The sequence below is a fragment of the Micrasema longulum genome, unplaced genomic scaffold (genome assembly GCF_059751315.1).
Source record: "Micrasema longulum isolate JH-2025_06_02 unplaced genomic scaffold, ASM5975131v1 h1tg003132l, whole genome shotgun sequence".
Classification (NCBI taxonomy): domain Eukaryota; kingdom Metazoa; phylum Arthropoda; class Insecta; order Trichoptera; family Brachycentridae; genus Micrasema; species Micrasema longulum.
In genome coordinates this window covers 1-24,347 of record NW_028280228.1, presented here as the reverse complement: position 1 = coordinate 24,347, position 24,347 = coordinate 1, and the positions used below count along the sequence as shown (strand labels likewise).

At 35.1% G+C, this 24,347-nt stretch overlaps 1 protein-coding gene across 1 annotated transcript; it reads right to left on the bottom strand.

Moving 5' to 3' along the window:
* Window positions 1-270: 270 nt before the first annotated feature.
* Window positions 271-24,212, bottom strand: LOC148271069 (neural cell adhesion molecule 2-like; the record flags this gene model as incomplete). The annotated part of the gene is made up of 14 exons (XM_088241878.1): window positions 271-1,607; window positions 3,809-3,848; window positions 8,352-8,476; window positions 11,642-11,707; window positions 13,049-13,186; window positions 14,062-14,242; window positions 16,372-16,454; window positions 18,161-18,348; window positions 20,208-20,292; window positions 20,585-20,714; window positions 21,413-21,574; window positions 22,429-22,487; window positions 23,051-23,208; window positions 24,104-24,212. Coding segments are annotated over 13 exons (1,523 nt in total), but the record flags the coding sequence as incomplete, so codon positions are not given.
* Between the last annotated feature and the right edge of the window lie 135 nt (window positions 24,213-24,347).

The following is a 24,347-nucleotide window of genomic DNA, read 5'->3' as shown; positions in this document are numbered from 1 at the left end:
CTCATATTTTTCAAAATAATAATATTTTTAATATTCGTTTGGCCAAATTTACAAAAATCAAATTTTGCAAAGGTTTTTAAATCATGAATTTGTCCATCCCCATAGTTAAAATTTAATTACAAGATACTAGTTTTCTTATTTAAGGTACATTTGTTTATTTCCCTTCGAAAATATTTTTATATTCTCCATTGAATCTACTTATCTAGCAGTCTAGTTAAACATTTGGATTATTTGGTGTTAACTTATAGTTTTTATTTAGTATTTCCGTCATTTCGCACACACATAACTGTAGTGTGTTTCTATTTCTCATTCTGACGATACCGGTACTCGCACATTATTTACAATAACGAAACAATAGGAAATCAACTCGAGAAAAGGACGATGAATTAACTCACGGAGCCTTGATTACAAACGTTTATCCAAATAATAGGAAAAAAGACATTAATGCTTCAGATTATACTTTGTAAATTATATTAAATAAGATCGAAGACCTTCAATGCGACTGCAAACCGAAACAATTTTAAGAATGCAAACCTCTTTCTCGGTTAATAAATAATAGTGTAGGGGTGGTTTGACGTCTGCAGTATTGCGAATAATAATAAATTCAACCAATCCCTTATCGTATATGACTTCTGCAGTGCCCTATGTACCGCCGGCGGCGCAAAACTGAAATAATTGTAAAAAGTAGCGTTTGATAAAAATGGATCATGTTTCCACGGCACTTCAGTAAGTTGATATTTTTTTATGTGTATCTGCTTGTTATTTTAGTATTTTATTTAAATATGTGTATATTTATGTACATTACAATATCATACAAAGTATCATTTATGGTCAAATTATTATAATACAGTTCAACCTCGATTATTGGTTCCATTCTTTCTGCTGTGAATATGAAAAGATGAAAACCTTAAAAATTAGCTTTAATGAAATAATGTAACAAAACTAACTTTATAAATTCCCTTCATTAATAAATGTTTCCCTGTAAATAAGAAATCCTGTTTGAAACGAAATGTTATCTTTAAAAATGCACTAATTGTATGATTGAAAAACTTACATAGTGAGTTTCTGAACTAAATGCTGTTTTTTAAATTACTTGTTAAGTATTGTACATAATACATTCTCTTTTAAAAGGTGTTTTTCATCTCTTTTCCATAGTAATTATATTCATGTCAATGTATTGAAAATTCATTTCGTGAAAAAAAAATGCTGTTTTGGATATGAAAACACAAATTGCCAAGTAGTTTTATAAACTCTTTTTAGATTAATATTTTTGCTTAGTGGTAAAAATGATCTCTTTGTAAAAATGGACCTTTTCAAACGAAACAATGATGGCTTATTTGTATGTAAGGTACCAAATAGGAATAGAAACCAAAGTAAGCGAGGTAAGCACTGTACTGAGCAGTCTTAACGGTTAGGAAATCATAGTCTATGTACAATCTGTATTCCTTATGGTGTAGAGACATTACGACTAGTTTACGGAGCACATTTTGGCACTAAGTGTTTACATTACGATATCATTTAGAGTACCGTGACTAGAACATTTTATTATATTACAATATGTAGTACTTTGTGTTCTCAACCCTTGGACGATTGTTCGGCGGCGTGCCCTGGAAACACAAAATTAAATTATTCATATTTTATTTCGTCAGAAAGCCAACAGACATTTATAAAACTATAAGATACATATTATACCTAAATAAATGCATTTCATAAGCTCCGATTAGAGGCTCACTCTTAATATTGGTAACATAAATAATATAACACACTATAAATAGTTACTATGTTTGTATGATCACGATAATAATGTTTAATGACCAGCTTCTGTAGACAAAATATTGTTGTTATAACTCGACAATATTTTGAGGTTGTCCAAATTTTTGTAGACAAGAACTGGATTCAACCCCCCTGGGAGTTATTGTTATTATGGATAATTTTACAAAGTTATTCTATGCAAATGTCAATTAAATTTCAATTTATAATTGAAGCCAAACAATTTATTTTGTCACATGCTGCGGATTTATTGAAATGATTTGAAGAACAGGTGGGTTTTAAGTTTCTTTCGAAAAAACACTTCACTCACGCTGTTTCGCAGCTCTGCTGAAAAAGCATTTCGCGCCATAGGGCCTGCTATCGCAAATGCGCGTTCACCGAATTTGCGAACAGGTATAATAACTTTTCTTATGGCCGTGGATGTAGCTGATCCGAGTGTAAGAAATCTGTCAGCTAGTTCGTGTGGAATGCATAGTTCTTTTAGATATTTCGGACCAGAGTTGCGCAGTTACTTATACGAGTACCGGAGCCGACAGAGTTTGTATTCCACCATCCGTGGAAAATGTAGCCAGTGTAATTCCCGAAGCGGTGGAGTAATAGTGATACAACTGAACTTTCAGATTCCAAAAGTAAATCTCGCTGCTTTAAAACAGACTGCAAGCGAGTCGTTTTATTCATTCGTAGACAGACCATTACAATAATCGACTCTAGGCACCGCGAAACCATTTATTCATTGGCGGGCGGCATCAACTGGCTCGTTTTTGCATATGCATTTGATTTGTCTCAGCTGGTAGAACCACGAACTTATCGTCCTACTAATTTGAGCATCAAAGGAGAGGTTAGTAGTACTGTATCCTCTGAATAAAATTCCGTCATTTTCATTTTCAAAATCAATAATTCAGCCGTAACCTCACCCACATCGATAAAGTTTCAGCTCTTTAACTTCACAAATATTTGCAGATGGGAGAATTTAAGGAATGTGGATGTTCAAATAGAGGCAGAATGGTGAATGTCACACAGGGTGTAAAGTGGCCACTTAAACCGCCCAATGACAGGTCATAAGCCCTTCTATAAAATGTTCTTTCTCTCTGTTGTAATATATTAATATTATATAGTATACCGAACATTTCGATACATAATTTTCCTCACTACATAAAATATCATTATTATTTTATTCCTATGATAAATTACAATGATTTAAAATAGAGTTTTCATAAATAAAACCTCGTTTGCATTACGATGCAAAGTACGAAATTAAAAGTACGACTTTGAAATTGAAAAAATGTACCTTAAAAGAAATGGTATTATTTAAAAAAATACTTTGATGCAATTTAAGCATTTTCTCACTACATGCAATTCACCGATTTTGCCCTTATAACGTGTCTATTTTTATATATAATTTATCACAGATGCCTTATTCCCGATTTTGACAATAATTAGATTAGATTTACAGGAGAACACTTCTTCTTCTCAATTAATAGGGAATACAATTTGAGAATCAAACTCCGTTTCGACTATTTATTTTATTGATATCAATAAAATAAATAGTCTAAACAAAACTCGGTTCTCAAAGCATATTCCTTAATATAACTAAGAAAAAAAAAAATTCTTGTTCTATTGGCAATCATGGTTCGATTTATATATTTATTGATATAAATAATATAACTTTTTTCTTTTCTAGTTATGTGGATACTTCCTCACTTTATTTATATTTTGGGAAAACCAGCAAAGCCTTATATTGGCTCGTCAGCTGATGGGAAAGAGAGGATATGGAAATAAATTATTAAAAACTACACCACAGCACCCGAACCAATTTAGAATAAAAACTTCACAGATATTTTTCACACAGCTGCCGGAAATCGAACCCGCAAAGACATTTTCACCTTTGCTGTCTAACTGACTGTGCCACAGCGTCTACTGATATTACTCGTATTAAGCACGTTACATTTTAAAGTGCGAGTTGTTTAAGGAAACGCATTTCATAAGGACGAAATAAAAACATAAAAATAATATCACAAAAGATGAGTTGAAATCTTACCTTAATATATGTATGTATCACTTCCCTTGGGGACTGCACCCTGTCAAATAAAATTAAAAAGTAATCATTCCATAAATATAAAACTGATGAAATTTGAAATAATTATTTTGCATTTTATTTTGCGATCATAGTCTCAGGAGTAGAGAAAAAAATAACAAATTAATAAATGTAGTTTGTCTTGAATAATAATCGTTTAAAATTTATTTGTAAGTAATGTTTTCATTTAAAATTTTACCTACATCCATCATCAAATATACATTTTTACTACTACAAGTACTACTACTACCCCATATGGGTAGGCAGAGAGGGTTGACCGCCACACACATCTATTCTGAAATAAATGTCCAGCTTCCTCCACATTCATACATCTTGTCGTACATGCCCTTCGGTTGTGTCTGCTTTTGAATTAAGATTTTGGTTTACCCGGTCATGCCACGTCTTCCTCGGTCGTCCTCGCCCTACGTTATCCTTCATTCTTGCCACGTGTACATGTTTTAACATTATTTCATCATCCATTCATTGTACATTGATTTCATCATTCGTAACCCTGTCATACATTGATTTCCCACACATTCATCTAAGAGATCGCATTTTGACCGCATTCACTCCGCTTTTATCCTTCTATTGCCAGTTCCATGTTTCACTTCCTCACACAAGTGTCGAGACTAAAACTTCGCTGTGCACTGCCAATCTCGCTTTGATTGACATATAATTTTATATTCATTGGCAATTACAGTGGTTAGTTGGCCGTTCATTTTGTTGCCCGCATTCGCTCTTCTTCCAACATATTTTTCTACACTTCCATCACTTGAAAACAATCGTAAATTCTTCTACTTTTCAAGACATTTGTTGTTTACATTTATCATGCAATCAGTAACCTCACTTCCCCTTTCAAATACCATAACTTTTGACTTACATAATATATTAGTTCATCACCAATTGTCTCTCCAGGCATACATCATACATTCTAGAGACTATTAGCTGCAAATTCTCCTTGCTGAAAAGCTAGCTAGCCTTGTTAGAAAATTGTGGTGAGCAGACCTCTGAAACACCTCTGATCTGTACATAGATTCAAATTCACTTATTAATATCATTAGTAATTGTTATTTTTACCAAAGTGGGAATTTGGTAGCGTGGCGAGCGGCGCCGGCATTATACGTCGATTTCACTGTACTTGGCGTCGTCGGGACTGACGCCCTCGCCGTCAAAGTGTCCGTACAGCTGTCGGTTAGAGTGCACTGTGTTCTTAAACTTCATGTTGTGATTGGCCAGCGCCAGGTCCGCGTACACGAGCTTCTTGTGGCCCGGGAAGTAGGCGGGCGGCGCCTCCCCTGGGTAGCGGCAGTCGGCGCCCACGCAGGAGAGCTTCTCGCGCAGGCTCTCGCGCAGATTCTCGCGCTCCCCGGGCAGGCTCTCGCGCAGGTTCTCGCCCGAGTTCTCGCGCAGGCCCTCGCGCTCGCCGGGCCGCGCGCGTTCGAGCGTCCGGCAGCCGCGCGTCCTGCCGCCCGCCTTCCTCCCTCCCCCCCCCTTGCCCAACGTGTTGTGCTTCAGCAGGCCGGCGTGCTGGTAGAACTGCTGCTGGTGGAGGTTAGTATTCTACAATGGGAGGAGTTAACGGTCAGTTGGAGGATTAGTCAATACCTAATTATCGTTCAATTACTTTATCGATCAATCACTAAAATCAATCTTATTTGCTTATTTCAATCAATCGGAATTTTTCTCCCTTTATGGGATATCCCATGCCAAAGACACTTGTGTACATAGTTTTTTATCGAGTCAGGTATATCATAATTAAGATCCAAACGGTTCGTATCAATGCGTTTTTTTCAAGTGCTGCATCATGGTAAATGCGTTAAACATTTATAAATACGTCTATTTTGCATAATACCCCTGTACTTGTAAAAATATATTGATAAAATCAAGTCTCATTGTAACTTATAGATTTTTCAAATATAATGTACAATTTTGGAAATCTTTTTAAATCAGAAATAATAGTGTGTAATTTTTCATGCTATATCAAGTCAACTGAGGAATACAAATTTGCATAGGTAATGAATCAAACTTAATTAATAATACACTACTGAGTAACATCTCACTACGCCAATGCTTTCGGTATGAACCATCCAGCCCTTAATGATAATGAGTTTTTTGACAATAATAAATCAATGATTCTTGTAAGACTGTTGAGTTGGATTTAAATTTGCCTATCCCCTTCTTTTAAGATACAGATGTTTAAGAGTATAAATATTGAATTTTACAGTACCTCATATGAATTAATATCCAATCAACATCTCTTTTAAAAATGAACAATATAAAGTTGTCAATCATAACAGAAATAATATAACACTCATCATGTTTTTATTTATTGGCAAGGTAAGTATCCAAACCAAAGTTTCATTGGATTCAATTCTACATTTATTTTATTATTCAAGAGTATAATTTACTCAGAGTAATAATGCGCCAGACTAACGTCGCATTATTACTCTGAGATACTTATATATCCAACTGATAAACCATGTACGGAATGGTTTCGAAGTACGTTGAAAGGCAATTTTTCACTTGCGAGCAGCTGATTCAAAGGCAACAAAGGAAGGGTTTTTTACATCGGTTTATGACTGGGGAGGATAAGGGGATATTCTACGACAACCCCAAGAAGAAACTCACGGACGAAGTGGACTCACGGACCGAAGGTCAGAGATTCAAATCCCACTCTACCGCAACTCGATTTCCATTTTTCGGGAATGGTCTATAAATTGAAATATTTGAGTAAATAATAAGAACTCAAGTATTTCTCTTTTTATTAAAAAAAAAAAAAGAGCTGCTTCAACCTGGCGATTCCATTATGGACGACCAGTATAGGTTACAATTCTTCTGTGCGCGGGTAAAAAGTCATAAAAGAGGATTTTTCAAGAGAGCCAATCAAAGTTTTGAGTGTGCCTAGAAACCGAGAAAACAGCTGCCAAATCATAAGGATTCAACTGCTTTGAGTAATTTTTTTTACATACTTGGGAAATTATTCTTGAAAGTTTGTGTCACAAAATCGAAAAATTTTTTGAAAAAAGTACGACCAAAGACTTTTTGACCTGTAATGGAACGATTGATTAGTATCAATAACTTATAACAAATACACCAAAAATGCGCAAAAAAATAGCTCATTTTATGAGATATCATATAATAGATCATTTTATGACTTGAGCCCTTTTTCCCGCGCACGGAGGAATTGATTAGTTTGAGCCACGCACTACCAGAAAAACGGCCGGAATACGTGCGAAGACATGACAAAGTTATTCTTCCGGATGATAACGCTCGAGCTCGTGTCGCTAAAGTCATAAAAAAATATTCGGAAACACTCGAGTGGGATATTTACCGCACCCGCCGCATTTGCCAAACATTGCTCCTTCTGACCACTGGTTGTTCCGACTTGGCAGGTCACTGGCTCCTAACTCGGGTCGCCTCAAAAGACGAGATATTTTTTCGAGATGAAATTCAAAAATTGCTCAAGAGGTGGGAAAAAGTAGTAAGCAGCGACGGACAATACTTTAATTAATCTGTTCATTCATTCTGTTCTGAAGTAAATGCATATTTGACCACAAAAAACGGATATAAATAATTTGTACTCCCAATATAATATGACCCGTTTCATCTTATAAGGACATTATTAATCTAAAACATTTAGGTTTGTAAATGAAAATTCTTGATGGAAGTTCATTGTAATTTATTATATAAATAAAAGACGAGTGATACTTTAATCCACGAATTAGGAAAATCCAGTGACCGGCACAAAAAATAAAATACTTAAACTCGTTAAAATAGCATTATATCAACTCATTAGTTAACCTGAAAAAAAAAATTTTGAAAATGATCCTTAAGATAAAAATTACTTTATTTAATATACTTTCTTAAAATTTTGAATTATCTATCCTTACCTCTGTTTTGTATAAATACATTGAACTTCTTAATAAAGATACAAGTCTCGAAGATGTCGCGAAAGCGATGAAACCAGTCACTGAATTTTCCAAATTTGTCGATTAAAGTATCACCCGTCTTTTATTTATAAAATACATTATTAATCTATTAAAAATCAAGGAATCTTTTCCTACTAAACTACCTCCATCAACCATTCTTACCTAGTAAATATTAAGATGAGTTTGATAATGTCCTTTTAAGACAAAACACGTCACATTGTATACAATCAATTGTGTACGTATCAATTGAGAACTCATATTCGTTGTTGCTTGCAAATAAACGTGGAATTTGTACAAGTGAAATTTTATTTTGCATATCTTATTTTGTATTCCAATACATAAAATGGAATTTTACCAGCTCACTGCATTCACAATAAATATTTTCATCGGTTATTATTGTTACTACGGATAACTTATAAAGCGCCATTTTTGTAATATAATACCTCAAGGGCGCTTTACAAAGTGATTCTATAGATAAATAAATTTGTAAAAACTGTTAGATGGAAACAAGCTTGCCAATACATTAAAATACGTCACATCCAAAAAAAAAACACAATCTTATCCGAGTATTTCCATACCTTGATGTGTGTGGCGTGCTGCAGGCCATGGAAGGAAAGGTTCTGGTAGGTGTCGGTTTCCCCGTCCCCCGCCACCCCCCTGCCCCTCCCCCCAATACTCCCACCGTTGGCAGACACCGTGTTGCCTGAAATAACACATCACATTCTCATTGTATAGAACTAGGTTTTGCTGTTTACGAAGTAAGCGGTTCGGCTTCCACTTCCAAACACTTCATTCATTTATATAAATAAAAAAACTTGCCTTCATTTGATTTTTTAGTAAGTTGAACGCAAGTGTGTAAGAGAATTAGAATCAAATCCGTGGTAGAGTCAAGGTAGAATTTTGAATTTGTGATCCGGAATCCACCGATACTACAATGGGCCTACGGACTGACTCTTATTCCCGTATTCAGAGACAATACTCGAGGAGAGTATATTCTAATCTCATGTGCTTAATAAGAATAACTTAAAGGTGTGGACAGTAAAATGTACTCTCCTTACCTTGAGTTTCGTTTCTGAATACGCACATTACATTATGAGGTAAATTAGTTTAATGTTATAGTTCATAGTATTCTGCATTTATAATATTAGCGTTGTAGCCGCAACTTTACTGTACTGTTGATGCAGAAATTGCCACTGACATCAACGACAACAAAGGTTGGTTTATTTGTATGTTTTTTGCAGATATTTCTTGATAAAACTCCATAGTCAATGACTTTGAAAAAAATATCAATATAATTCCATGGTAAAATTTAATTTAGTTTAATTTGACTAAACAGCGTTTTCGCCTAAGTTAGGCATCTTCAGAACTGGTAATTTGTAGAAAACCCTTTTTAACCTTTATACTATTTTTTTACAAGGTGTTTGGGAGGTAAGAACACCGGCTAAGTATTTTACTCAGGGACAGATAACATAAATATAATAACAATTAGTTTGTAAAACCGTTTATTTTATGGTACGAAAATTTGCAATATTTATTATTTAAATAGTGGGAAAAGAACGCAATATGGAGAATACAACAGAGCGGGAAATACAAATTGTAACAGATCAAGTTAGCACAATACCTTCCATTTTATGACATAGAAGTTTACATACAAATCCGTGACAAAATATTTGAAGATACATACATAAATATTACATTAAGTCCTGAAGATAATGCCTACTTAGGCGAAAACGCTCGTCGGTCAAATTGAACAAAGTAAAACTTAATAAAGTAATTCTATTTATATTTTCATAAAAATCATTAAAGTTGGGTTTGTTTTGTTTATTTCACAAAGGTTTTGCTTTTCAAAATGCAGACTAGATAAACACGTCAACTATTTTGTGTTTTAAGTAATTTAATGAAAGAAGTTCATGTACTCTGTAAAAAATTCTGATGAAAAATGGGTTAAAAATCAGTAAAACAATAAAATATATCATGTTGTAACAACCCGAGATGCTCCCTCGTCATTGACATAGAAATATATTTTGTTTAGTTTTTACAATCGGGGAGATATTTTATAAGACCAAAATACCTAAGGCAAACAATAAGAATAAGCGATGAATTTTGAAGTTAGTAATGACACTAAAAATGTTCTAATGAAGTGTGTAAAATAATATAGGCATATGTATGAAGTGAAGGTGGTATGTAAAACATTGCGGCGCCCCGGTGCTCTTTTGTCCCATCTGCCACTGAGGTCATTTTATAGGAGCAATTTATCGTAACGTCGTAATTCAATTACTATCAAATACTTTACGTCTGGATTTGTAGTAATTCATACCGAGAAAAATCTCTTTCGAAATGGAGATAGGCTAAGGATGCGCGCTAAAATTATCTAAATGGATATAAAATTATGTTACGGAGCTCGGATAATAGCTAAATCGGCTCCCATATACGGCAACGCTCGACTTCCAGTTGGCGTTAAAACAGGGTGCGCCTGTGATGACCAACGCCGGGCGTTGTTTAGAAAATCCGCTGTAACCGGCGCTCTTCTTTGTTTAGATTGTGCACAATGTGATTCTAAAGCCCACCGCTTTTAAAGGTCAATTTCGACGGTAGGACGAACGAGCACCGGGGCGACGATCGATATGTATGAAATATTATGCAACAATAAGGAATGAATGAAGTCTCTAACAAAATAATAGTTGTTTGGCAAATTGATAACATGTGGTAAAGTGAGTATTGTACACAGTACCTGTATTAAGCGATGTTAGCCGCAGAACGTCCGGAGTTAGTGCCGTTAAAAATCTGCACAGCCAAACACATTATTAGGACTACTTAGGGGTTCTTATAATCACAAGCACTAGATTATGTACACTATGTTCCCGTTATGTGATTTGATTTAAATTCATTCGAGAATGAAAAAATTCACGATAGTGGTATAATGGATCCAATTTAACAAATGATATTGTTATTGACAATTACCAAGCATCAGCACCCTTTAATGCGAATTTCTATCTGTTATAGGTATATGGCGGTTTTGTAGAAATTGTTTTATTTGAGACACAAACTAAAACAGTATGCTATCGGAGAAAACAATATAAAATGATTAATTTGAAAATAAAATTGAGGCGGGTGCTGATTATTTATCTAAATCTTGAGAGATTTTTAGTTTGTGTGATTTAAAAAAAATATGAAAAAAGTTATGATAATCATTTATGCGTATATTTAAGATGCACTTTGGGTTGATAATTGTGTACTTATTAATATATTATAGCTGGTTTGATAATACATTATGATACGCTTACACTGCTTATTCTTTTTGGATTTATCAACGAGTAAATCAAAATAAAATATAATTTGAGAATTTTTAACTTGTCACATTAGAAAGTTATTGAAATTTGCTCAGATTGAAAATAGTCTGACTTTTGGTTAATAAAGTCTGTCTATTAATCCAAATAGTTACATGGTAACATGATTATCTTTTATAGAACATACTTTATAATTTTAAGTATATACAATTTTTCAAATAACAATACTCGACCTTGTAAATAATATTGAATATGAGCTCAGAATTGGATTAATTATCCCACTTTATAAGCTTAAGAGAGATTTTTTGTTTGAGAAAGAGTGTCAAACAAAAGCCAGAATTTCATAAGACGGGAGCACCTCGAGTCGCCACCGCCAGCCTAAAGAAGGTATCGTTTGTTAGTCTTGCGAGAGTCAAGTTAGAGACACCCGGGGTGGTGTTAGTCACGCTTGTCTTGTTAGAGTCAAGTTAGAGACATGTCGAGCTAGTGTTAGTCGGTCATGTTAGAGACACGCTGGTGTTAGTGTCGGTCAGGCTAGTCGTGTTAGTCCGGGAGGAAGGGAGAGTTGTAGACTTACTAACATTTTGTATACGGCATTGTTAGTGTGTGCCACGAAGCGGTTCTCTCCATACCTCCCCCTGCCATAGCTGTAGTTTATATAAAAAGCATATATTAATTATCATACGTGTAAATATATTTGGCTTTAATATTTTTAGTAAGAAGTACCCGAAATAAATAAAATAACATCAATCTTGATTTGCACAAAGACAAGATCAATCTTGCGCGTCAAGGGAACCAGCCTAGGAAAACTTTACTTTGAAGTATATGAAGTATAAAAATGTGCAAACTATTTCATATGTGTGTACTACGGAGAGTACCGTTAATTTTTGATAAGATTAGCCTTCATCTAGCTCTATGTAAATAAATAACTACTAAGAGCTTTTATTTGTCACTTGTTGGTCTAGAAGTTGGAATAGGTCTGTAATTTTGGTCACATATTAAGTAGGTACATCAATGAATATAATATCAAAACATGTGTTTCATACGAGTTACAGGTAAGAACCTTTTAAAAGGAGAAGCGCTATCAGGGGTAGTAAACTGATTAATTATTGAACCTAACTGAGGATAATAATAACTTAAGATTAAAATAGCTTCAATAAGAAAGAGAAATAAGAAATGCAAGAAATGTAACGTTTCAATTATTGAAATATGATCCCAACGATTCTTAACATTTACAAAAGTTTTGGTTTATGCAATCCATTTCATGGTCATATAAGTATCTTGCATCTATTCAAAGCCATCGGTTCTCTGTTTTATTAATTTATAGTAAGAAATCATTATTTTGAAATATTCATCGTTTGTTGTTCTACATTGTTTTGAAATCACGTTGAATGATACCAAATATATTTTTGCAACTTACTTTTCTCTCTCTTCCAACTCCACCGGGTTATTGTCTGCTCCATATAAATTATAGCAGCGATCGAACAAACATTTTACATATTAAAACACACTTTAAGTACACACATATTTTAATTCTTTAAGAGTTTCACTTTCTTCTCTTTCATACGATATCTCTCTAGAGCTTCTTTCAAAATAGACATATGTATTGAAATATGAGGCTCATCTTTTTATGTGACAGAAGGAATTATTTGTTTTCCCGTATAGTTTATAAAGTTCTAGATACACCCTTTTGTTGTCACTGTTGAATTATTTAAGATATAAGAGAGTTTCAAACAAAGTACTGAGGAATATATAATGTTTTATGTAAACTTGTCATTTTCAAGTCTGTACTGACGACAACACAGGCCATCCAGGCTCGCCTCGCGAATGACGCAAACATAAACATGATAATGTTTATTCTTACATAAATGATGTATAATCAACTCATTGTTACAAAAAAACAATCCCAAAAGTTATGACTGTGTAAAATACATCTTCACATTCATAATTGTTTAAAGAATCGAGTCATAAATGGCGGTAAGACTTACACTTGTTGGATTTCCTTTTGGCGCAGTAGCAGAACAGGGGCACGCACAGAAGCAGCAGGACGAGGAGAAGAAGAAGAGTGGCTCCTCCGAGGAGGAGGGGCTCTTGTTCCCAGCGCCGCCACCAAGGCACACTCCCAGCTTGGGACAAAGGAACATTTAATCTCTACATCATATTAAAACGTTATTTTACTATTGAATTATTAGCAAGAAGCCCCTGCTGATGAATTTAACCGGGTGCCCCAAATCAACACGGATTTTCTAGCGAATCGGAGCAAGTTCACAGGCATGGGTCGTTCCTGATCGTGTCACTATGAATTGTGTCTCTGTCCCTAATAAATGTATGCACAATGTCATTTATAAATAAAAAAATAAAATTGATATCTAGCCGGCATTTTGTCCGCAGTGTTCTCCCTTTAAAAAACCATCCAAGCTGTTCTTAAGTTGGTTGACTGTAGTGGAATTATTGGTAACTGTTTTTGGTAAATTATTCTCGTTTAAAACCAATCTACAGAGAGGATATTTATTCCCGGATTGATGTAGAAACGGGGAGTGGAACATCAATTGTGAACTTATTTAGGATATTGTATCTATCCAGTATCGCCATTTTTTAAAAGATTTTTTTCTAAAAATAAAATGGGAACCATTTCTAATAGTAAACTACCCTAGAAAATGTAAATAAAGACATTAGAGTGGGAAGCAAACCTCGGACCTCTAGACTGATCACCGTGTCGCCATTTTCATTATAAAAAAATGATTCAATCAAACTTACTCATTTTGTCCAGGTTGGCTGGTTGAAAAATAAAAAAAAAATAGCATTATTTTACAGCGGATCTTGTGTAATTTTTTTTTTAATAAAGTGTATTGTAAAGATTAAATAAATAATTATTTAATTAAAGTAAATTTATTGCAACACAGTTCACTGATTTTTAGTTTGTCGGAATAGTTAGCAAATATGTAAATATTCCTTTTGTTGACTTCTCCCTTCCCGACGCGAGAGTAGTGTGTTTACTCACCAGCTACGTCCCTTTCGCAGGGGACTCCGGAGCCCACCTGGTTGGTGGCCAGACACAGGTAGGTCCGGAAGCCGGGAGCGGCCGGATCCAGCCGCAGCACCGACTGTAATCCTCGCTGGTGGACCACTTCTGCGGGACCCAGGGAATCATTTTCGTTCTTCAAACGCCAAGAAAACGTCACCTGGAGAACATCAAACATACGCACACATCGTGGGTACACTGGCAAAAAACTTTAACTCTGAAATCCGTGTTTTGAGAATTCAAGCATTTCAGTTATGTTCAAATTTACATATTTTTTATCTTATTCAATTGCATTTTGTGTTGATATTTAAACATACAAAGATGTTAGGTGCTCATTTAAGAATATATTTTTAATTTTTCCTTTTCTTAATTTTTATTAATTATAATGGATTTTTTTTTTTAATTTTCTATTTTTTTTATGAAGGTAAGCATAAACAGAAAATATAAAAGGAAAAACAATGAAACCCACTAAACCGCAAAACCATCTTGTCAGCAGTTTTCTTATTTTTCCTTTACAAAGAAAAACAGAGAAATTATAAAATTTTAAAAAGTAATATTATAAATAAGAACTAAAAGCATACGTATTTTTTACACAATTTTTTTTTATAAAAAATTTAATAGATGACTGTTAACATAAAATAATAATCAATATAAAGCCTTGTTATATATTAACCATTCAATTATTTTTTTCTTAAAAGTTTTGTCAACATTTTCTTTTAAGATCTGCTTGGGAATCTTATTGAAAATTTTAGTAATTGGATAATGAAGTGTTCTTTGGCCATTCTTGTTTACAAGCCTCGGTACTGACAAGCCTTCACGTTGTGCTCGCCTTGTATTGTGTGAATGTATAAACCTTTTCTGGTAGTTACTATCAAATCGATATCTAGTAAAAAATTGAGCCATAGAATAGCATTTACAGACAGGTACCCTTGCTTTTCAAAAAGTTCTAGTACCTCTTCATTATTAATTCTAGATAATCTGTTAATTAATTTAAGAGCCGAGTTTTGTAAAGATTTAATTTTTTTAATGTTGGTTTTACAGTATATTTCCGAAATGTTTTTTGTCTGCCTGTTAATTTTTTAAAACTGACTGCTTCACTTTCTTTTAATACATTCTCATTAAGATTGAAAGGGAAATTAGCTTTAAAAAAAATTATATTTTTTTTAATATTATTTTTTGGGTTTTGTCGGCCTCGTGGTGTAGTGGTCAGCGCCTATCAAGCGTGATAGGTCTCGGATTCGATTCCCGAGATGGTTGATTTGAAATACTTATTGAAAAAGGTGTTTTTTACACCAGAATATTCCATAGTCTCTGGACTGGCACCTGAAGAGTTAGGGTGATCATCTTCCCTTCATGTAACAAAAATAATTTTACATTTTACATTTTTTTTTTTTTTTGCACCACAACAGGCCAGGAGGCCTAATTACAGTGGTGAATTACATCACAGAGCACCCAGGCTTGAGAAAAATCACATTTTTAATTTTTGTGTTCTCGCCGGGAATCGAACCCGGAACCTTCCGTGTGTGAGTCAAGCGTCTTGACCACTACACCACGGAGGCAGTACACTACGATTGGTGAACTGATGCAGTGCCCTATGCACCATTAGGTGCGGAAAGGGAACGAATGATTAAAATATCTGGTAGAGGACATAACGTTGATTTTATTTTTAAAATTACAGAAATATATTTCATAAAACAAAGTGTATTTTGCCAGTTTTTAGAGCGTTAAAAACTTTACAAAACTGCATCATTGAGTCAAAGTAAATTGATAGCAAGTGCCTCAGAAGGATCTGGGTACGAGGTGACGGTGACTTTTAAATTTGAATAACAAAAGCAGAAACATTAGTTTATTTGATCTCTAGCAAAGATAAACGTAACCTAATTATAATAGGTGATTGAAGTATGCTCTATTTTTGTGGACTAAATACTAAATAGTGCTAAATAAGCTCCTGCCGTCATTTCGTGAGTTAGTTTTCTCCCACCGAGCATCTTTGAAGAGTAGCTGTTGAGTGGAGGGCGAGTATTTTCTCTTTCATCATTTGTTGGTGAACTCGTGTAGGTTGGATTCATTTTGACTACTGTCAAATGTCTCAATGTAACCGAAACTGGTTACTATTGAGGAGTCATCTTCAGGATAAACTTTGTAACATATTGTCGGAACGAATCTAACCTACACAAGATCATCCAATACGATAAAACATATTTGACATAATTTACTAAATACTAATAATAATAATTTACTAACTGTACGTTAGTAAATTATTGAACTTTAGAGGATGAGTCCACTTACTTCTATGGGGTTAGCGTTTGCACTACAAACAAGTTCTTGATATCCGTCAGTTTCCCTCTGGGTAATTCCGCATTCTGGTTTATCTATGACATAAAAAAACTCCAGTCAATAACTTTTTTTTACGGGCATTGTCCACGTATACAATTCATAGGAATAAATATTACACCGTGAGATTAGTTAAAAACATTAAAAAATAATAAAAGAAGCATTAACAAACATAAGGGACATCGAGGCAAGATCTCGACTATTTATTTAGTGCTCGTTTGAATCGTCGTAAAGTTAAACCAAAAAGGTCCGGATCTTGTCTCGAGTTAAAAATATGAAAAAGACGGGTCATTGGAGAATTAAGGCCATAGTTTGTTCTATGCTGATCAATGAACAGTAGTACTTCACTGTTTCTCAACCTACGAGTCTGAATATAGAACTTTACCTGTTCCAGTAATAATGGCACATTAATTATACCATTTAGTATGCCGAACATATATATTGAGTCAATATTAATCCTTTGTTTTTGTAGACTAGAAATATTTAACATTGACTCTTTATCTGTATATGAGTAGTTACCTCTCTTTAGTCCGAGCATCCAGGCTACTTTTTTAAGGGAGCGATGTTGGACTTATTCAATGTGATTTATATGATTCACATAAAAGGAGACCAGACCACGGAGACATATTCTAGAAGAGGGCGAAAACTTGAGCAATACATAGTAGGTTTGATAGTGCGGACATGAGTAAAATCCGAGGATATTCTGTTAATGAAGCCAAGTAATATCAGTGATTTATTTATTATATTATCTATATGCTTGTTGTATGTCAGGTTAGAGTTGAAAACAACTCCTAAATCTCTGACGGACTTAACTACATCAATTTTAGAGTTTTCTTTTAGGCACTTTTAGGAAATTACTTTGCATTTTTTTATATTTAGTACTAATTTGTTGACTTTATATACCATTGGAGAGGAAAACAGTTACAAAAATGTAAACAATACTTATTATAAACTTTTTGCATTTCCTAAGTGTGTATGCAGTAGATAAAGAAATTGTTATTTTTGTCAGTAAACCATTGTTATTATTATTTATTTTTAAAAATAATTAAACAAATCAAGTGAAAAATGACATATTATTATTATCATCATTGATGTATAATAATTAGACCCGTTACTCCGTTACTCCGTTATTGGCCACATCTAAGATTTGGCATTTTATTTTATGTCAGTTGCTATAATACTTTATGTAGGTACCTCTAAACTAAATATTTTAAGAGCCCTCTGGGCGTTTGGAAATAAATAGATAGCAAATAGTGCGTTGCTCTTGACAATTTGAAGTAAAAAAGAGATAGCAATATTACAACACATATGCATGCAATCATTCTTATGACTTACATTCAGATTGTAAGAAAGAGATATACATATTTCTTTAGTTGGTGTTATTTTTGTCAATAATGAAATCATCATCATAGATACTAGGCACTAGCTGAAAGCTGTCCAATTTTGAAAAACGTACTTAAAAATATAACAATACTTGAGTTTGTCCAAATGTTTGTGGACAAAAGACTGGATTTCACCCCCTCTGGAGTCATTAAGATTAACAAATTACAACAGGGTAGCTCTGTAAATGAAGGACAGGTCATAAGCCCTGTAAATGCCTAAACTTCCATATTCCCTTTTCTAAGGTATTCTATAAGTAATTATCTGCTTATTCCATTAATCGCATTGTGTTTATTTATTTATTAACAGACAGTGTCCATTTATAATAATTGGTTCTTTTATTGATAAATTATAATACACTCACACATGACATTCAAGTATGTGGTGGTATGCGCAGAGCCGTGTTTGTTGATGGCTCGGCACTGCAGGTCCCCACTGTCCGCTCTCTGTACCGGGCGGTCCAGTACTAGCGCCGCGCCCTTTCCCAGGGCTGCCCCCTCACCGGAGTCCTTGCTTGCCTTTCTCCAGGAGTACGATGGTTCAGGTTTGCCCCTTAATAAATACAAGTAATCAATTTAATTTATATTCAATTATTAATAATAAGAACTGCTTCGCGGTGTCACAGGTTTATTGACCATCTGTTTGCAATGGCCAATAAAATATGACATTGTCGTGGCAACCATGGGCAATCATAATCACAACCGGCAATAGATTTCCAGGTTCCGAGGTAGCCATGTATTTTGACATTTGGCAAATCAGCAAATCACTTGGGGTGCAAATTATAATTGTATGGGGTCCAACTTTCAAATGTCAGAAACAAAAACAAACTGTTTTTTGTCACTATTAACTAATCCGATCACGTCAAGTAACGGTTTGTCTAAACGTCAGCTAAACCTAATATTTTCAGTGCTTCTTGTCAGTTACGCTTCACCGTTCAAATGTGTGATTTGATTGCACACCGCCCAGAACTCACTGGTCATTGGTGGAATTTCAAAGTTTCCGTGGGGATTTTCAAAATTAAACTTAAAAATATTATGGCAATCACCATAAAAATATTTGGCTTAGTGAGATAGTCGACTATTTTATTATTTTATTTTATTTTTATTTTTTTCAAGAATTAACGGGACAAGTACCTTTTACATTACATACATACATAAGTATTTACAGTGGAGTATATACAGTAACAACTTTTTCAATGCTTACTTAGAAAGAACATAATCAATACTCGACACTGGCCAGAACACCCGAATTGAGAAGTGAAAAGGCCAGGAAAAAAACGAAGAAGAAGAAGAAGAAAGAACATAATTAAAATATTGATTCCACACTAAAGTGTTTTACAAGTAATTGTTTATAAGCTAGAAATTTCAATAAAAATATGTCACCTAAATCCGAATGTTTATTACCCAGCGCATGTAGACGATTCAGTACTGAATTGCTAGAATATATTGAGATATGATTGTTGCAGTGATAAAGTTGAACTAGCCTAGTCACTCTAACTGGTACTTTAAAACCAATGAGGGCCAAAATATCTTAATATCTTTTTTAAACCACAGAACTACCTCATTATAACCCTTATAACCCCTGTGATGCACTCATTCCATAGTATCTCAATAATTTGTAACATGAAAAGGAGATGATAAGTCATTGTCAGTGTTTTGAATGTCTTTTGAAGGAGGCTTTCATCCCTTCTCTGTCTGAAAATCTCCGCTCGTACAATGTTATTTACTCTGGAGTACTGTAGACCCCGCATTATTTTAATATTGGTTCTAGTTTAACGTCCCTAAGGCTTTATATATTTCTATGCCTTGTACTTTATCATTGACTCTATTAAAGAAAATAAATCATTTTGACAGTTGTAGGATGCATTTAAAAACAAAAGATAACCTTAAAAAGTACTGCAAGAGTTCACTATCGACCCCAAAGTTTTAATATTTGACAATCCCATTTAAAATTATGATCTACCCCAATACTCAATCCTTTACTCCTCATTGCATTGACACGGGCTGGAAATACCATCATGTGAGCAATTTGTGCTTTGTGCTATAATATTAGGGAGACATTACGTGAAAGCATTTTTTCCCCGCACATGCCTAGACTTGTATACTCTCTTAGCTTCATCACCGTTAGAAAATACTGAATATATAGTTTTCAGGTAGGAGTCGAACCAGGGACAAATGCGTGGTTTCCAAAAGCACAATAAACACCATATTATGTACAGTTACGCAGTAGCAGTAGTGATACTCTTGGACTCGGGGCAGGTAACAATGAAAATAGTTCGTCCCAACTCGACACAGGGCTTTTAGTCCCATGGAGTTGAGACTTATGTCTCAAAACATGTGTCATAAACTACTTCTTCTAATTAAATAGATAAAATAATAAAATAAAATAAAAAATAAAGTAATGTCACTTACTTGGCATAACACACAACTTTCTCCGGGATGTTGTTTTCTATAACTGAAACCACTTTATTGGACACAGTGACATTCTCAGGTGGATCTGCAATTACAAAAATACATCCGTTAACAGTTACTTAAACTAAATGTTTTTAAAGGGACATTTTGTTTTCTAAGCCATAATATGCTAATGAATATGTATTAGCATTAGCAATATGTATTTAATTTGAAATGAATAAATAAGTAAAATAAAATAAATAATATATGTGGTTAGAATACTAAATGGCATGATATTTCTGTACAAGGGTATATTCCTTTTGCGTATAAAATACCCATTATTGTTGGTATTTCAATAAATAAAACATTGTAGTACTAAAAATGGTGGTAATATTTACACTCGACTCCGAATACAGTAGAGCTCGTCACCCCGGGTCCCGCCGAGTTGTCGGAGGAGCGGCACGTGTAGTTGGCGTTGTCCCTCACTCTGTCCAATACTCCCCCCGGCCATTGGGATAACTCCCACACCTGCAACGGACCGACCGGCCAACCTGTACTATCCGCTCACAGACAAACGGGGTTGTGACAAATTTAATACGGAATAATATAGATTTATCTTGACCTACGTCGCAAACTATTGTCTTCTGTTATAAATTTTAAAATGATGATTATTGAACGTCAATGATAATAAACAGAGGAGGCTGCGATGCTGAAATTGAGAGAAGAAATTCTATGGTTTGCTAAATTCTACGATTTAGAAGTTGAAACAACGAAGTTTCACCAAGTCCACAAAAATAAAAATGGTCAAAGCCCTAATTTTTTGTATATTCTTGTATGCTCCAGAAACATGAACCTTGAGAAAAATAGACAAATTCGAAATGTGGTCTCGAAGGCGGAGATGAAGTTAATGTAATGCAGATTGTTGCACTGGATATGTCATCCAATTTAATTTAATTGTTTATTTAACAAACTGTATGTGATGAGGTTGGTCTTGAAGAAACTATTTATTGTGCTAAACAGAAAATGCTGTGTTGCTTCTTCGGTCATTTATCTCGTGTATTTTCTACGGCCGCCAGAGCGGTTCAGAATACCACCCCCGGTAATAGTCATCTATCTATGGATGCTGTACTCATGTATTCGTGTAATTAAAATAATTATCAACCATGCTTATTGCTTAATAGTCTTAACAGTTGTGATGTGCTGTGATGTGTTGTGTCGGCACTTACCAGCTGCGAGTGCACGGATTGGAAGTCGTTGGTTCGCGTGTCGGGGGGCACAGGGGAGTCTAGACGGTGGTAGGGGGAAGTGGGCGGGAGGGGCCTCCCGTCCTTCAGCCACTGCACGGAACACGGCGGCCAGCACTCCACGCGACACGACAGGCTCACGCTCTGCGAGGGAACGGGAATATGCAATCATTATCGTAGAAGCGAACTGGCGTGTCCCGCGCTGAGGGAAACATTATCATTTTGAAACATGCCCTAAATACATATTAAACAAAATTTAACTTTTAACATTTATCCTGGGTATTTGAAAGAACTCTTCCAATTTCTGTCACAACATGGGATATCTGTTCATTCTAGTAACGAGAGAACCCTTTTAATACCCATTCACCGCTCTGCTTTCTTTCACAGTAGTAACCCACTAATGTCAGAGTTGTCCCTTCTTTATTCACATTTAAATCACAGTTGAAATGTCACTTCGTATCTGAATATTTGAGTATGTCTTTTCTTGTCCTTCTTTCCTTCCCACTTATACCCTCTCCTCTCCTCATGGTGTTGATTTTTAATTAAATTGATTTTTGATTCTCTATAAAAACACATCTTTGGTATATTTTATTTTTTAATAAAATTTAAGAGATTCTAATGTACCTATAATATCAGTGTGTATCTTTCTGTGTAAGTTGGATTTGTTCCTTAGGAACTGCCTGTTACAGATTTATTTAGTCTGACCAGCGCCAGAGTATGGAAGACCTCCCTCGTCTTGTTCTTCCCTCTACGCTGCCGATCGCAACAAGCTTCTCTCTCCTCGCGAGGTGACAATAATTTTTATTATGTTTTTTTGTGCAATGGTTATTTGCTCGGACAATGTTTCATTAGTACTTCACTACGAGGCGGGCTTATCCGCGAAGAGTAACCATTAAGCCGAAAATACTTATTCAGGGCTCTGATTCTATTTCAGACACAGATCTGTACCTGCATATTCTTCATCCACTCGGAGACAGAATGTAATTAAATCTACTTACAGGGGAATTGTACACGGCTCCAGTGTAGGGTGGGAAGTTGTTGATGAATGCTGGTGGAGCTGAAATCAGAATAGACCAGTTTACTTTATGAGCATTACTTGAATAGGTCCTTTGTTATCTTTGTATTTTAGACTACCGAGTATACTCTGAAGCAAATTTCGGTGTTTTGTTTACTCCTATGTTATTTTATTAAGTACGTACTTATTTTGTTCCAGCTCTGTGAACGGCTTTGACCGAGCAGTGACAGACATACGTCATGAGCTAGTTTGCTAAAAATATATTTTTTTTATACACCAAGATGATTTGGAATTTTAAAGGAAAGACTTCATACACGAATGCGCGAAGCAATTGATAATTTCCCTTTCCGGGGTGCATTCACCCGGGGGCAATGCGGCTGCGCACGGTGGTGGGGGTAACCTACTGTCCCGTCTAGATGTCTGCCTGTCTATCTCTAGGACAATGTCTCGGTCCATTGTCCTGTCTCACAAATTTCTTTTAAATGAGGACAATAGGTCCAATATTGTGAAGGGACAATATTGTCCGGTTCTCTTGTGAAAGCTGCTTTAAGAACAGATTTGGTCTCGAATCGAATCAGGTACGACAGTAGGTGAAGTAATCTCACCGAGAACTTGTATGAGGGCCGTGGCCGCTCGACCGGCGCCCGCCTCGTTGATGGCCATGCAGGAGAAGTTGGCCGCGGTCTCGAGAGACACGGGCTCGATGGTCCACTGCGCTGTCACCACGTCCGCTACGAGGCGAGAGCCTCGGAACCAGCGGTACCTGCGAAGGGAACAGATATTTATTTACAGCATAAGAAAAGTTGACTGCCATCAGTATTATATAAGTATATTACGGACCGACAGTTTGGAACTTGAATGGGCTGGGTCCATTCTGACCCATTTTTTCAGGCTGACAAGAGGTTATATTGAGAACTCGGCCATTTTTGAGAGTAGAAATGTTTACGTTTCTAATACCTTCGACAGCGTCAGCACAGACTGCTTTACCTCCCGCCTTCCAGAACAGTCCTACCTCTGACCGTGCTGATTGGAAGGGCAGTCGCGCAGCTGAACATGATCACTTTGAATATTGACACCTTTTACATCAGTGAAACAAGAACGATTTTTATGAGACTAATTCTCTTTCTATTTGAAAGTATTATGCCTTCATAATATCGAGCCATCGCTCGAAGGGTTCCTGGTGCCGTATGTTTTTCCAATCTAAGGCCTTAAATATTTAGTTTATTTGTTTTATTTTGATCTAAAAAAAAAGAAGTTTAATGAACTTAAAATGAATGAAAAAAATGAATTAATTAATTAATGAACACATGATTGAATGATATTGCAATTAAAATTTGAGTGCCATGTAAATCATAAGTGTTTTTTGACTTTGATCATTTTAGCAACCCTCAAAAACACAGACCTATTCTATGTTTGCGGCCGTGACTCCCACAGAGCCCCCGCCGATCATTTAACATATAATAATATTTTTTTTGTTTTTTTTTTAAGTATTAAGATTTTATTTAATCAAATAATAATATTGTCTCGTCTTCACAAATATGGATACAATTTTCAGTTGTAAAGTAAAATGCTGTCAATAATTTATCTTCAGTCCTTCTTTCTCAGGCAAGAATTGACTGTTTCTCTACGAGTGCTTATGTATATTGAATAGTACCAACCTGGTAGCTGCTGGTCTTCCATAGTCCTCAACAGAACAGCTGAGAACCAGCGCCTGCCCTTTGACAATCCTAGTCGGAGAGTAGCTCAGTGAGGCTGGGCCTGGCTCATCTGTTAATCAAAATTTCCAATGCGTATTCTATTATAATATACCTTCAAATTATGGCTTTACAATATCGAGCAGTAAAAATATTCACATTTTCTGTAAGTAGATAAAAAAAAAGATACTATTGTAACCTATCATCA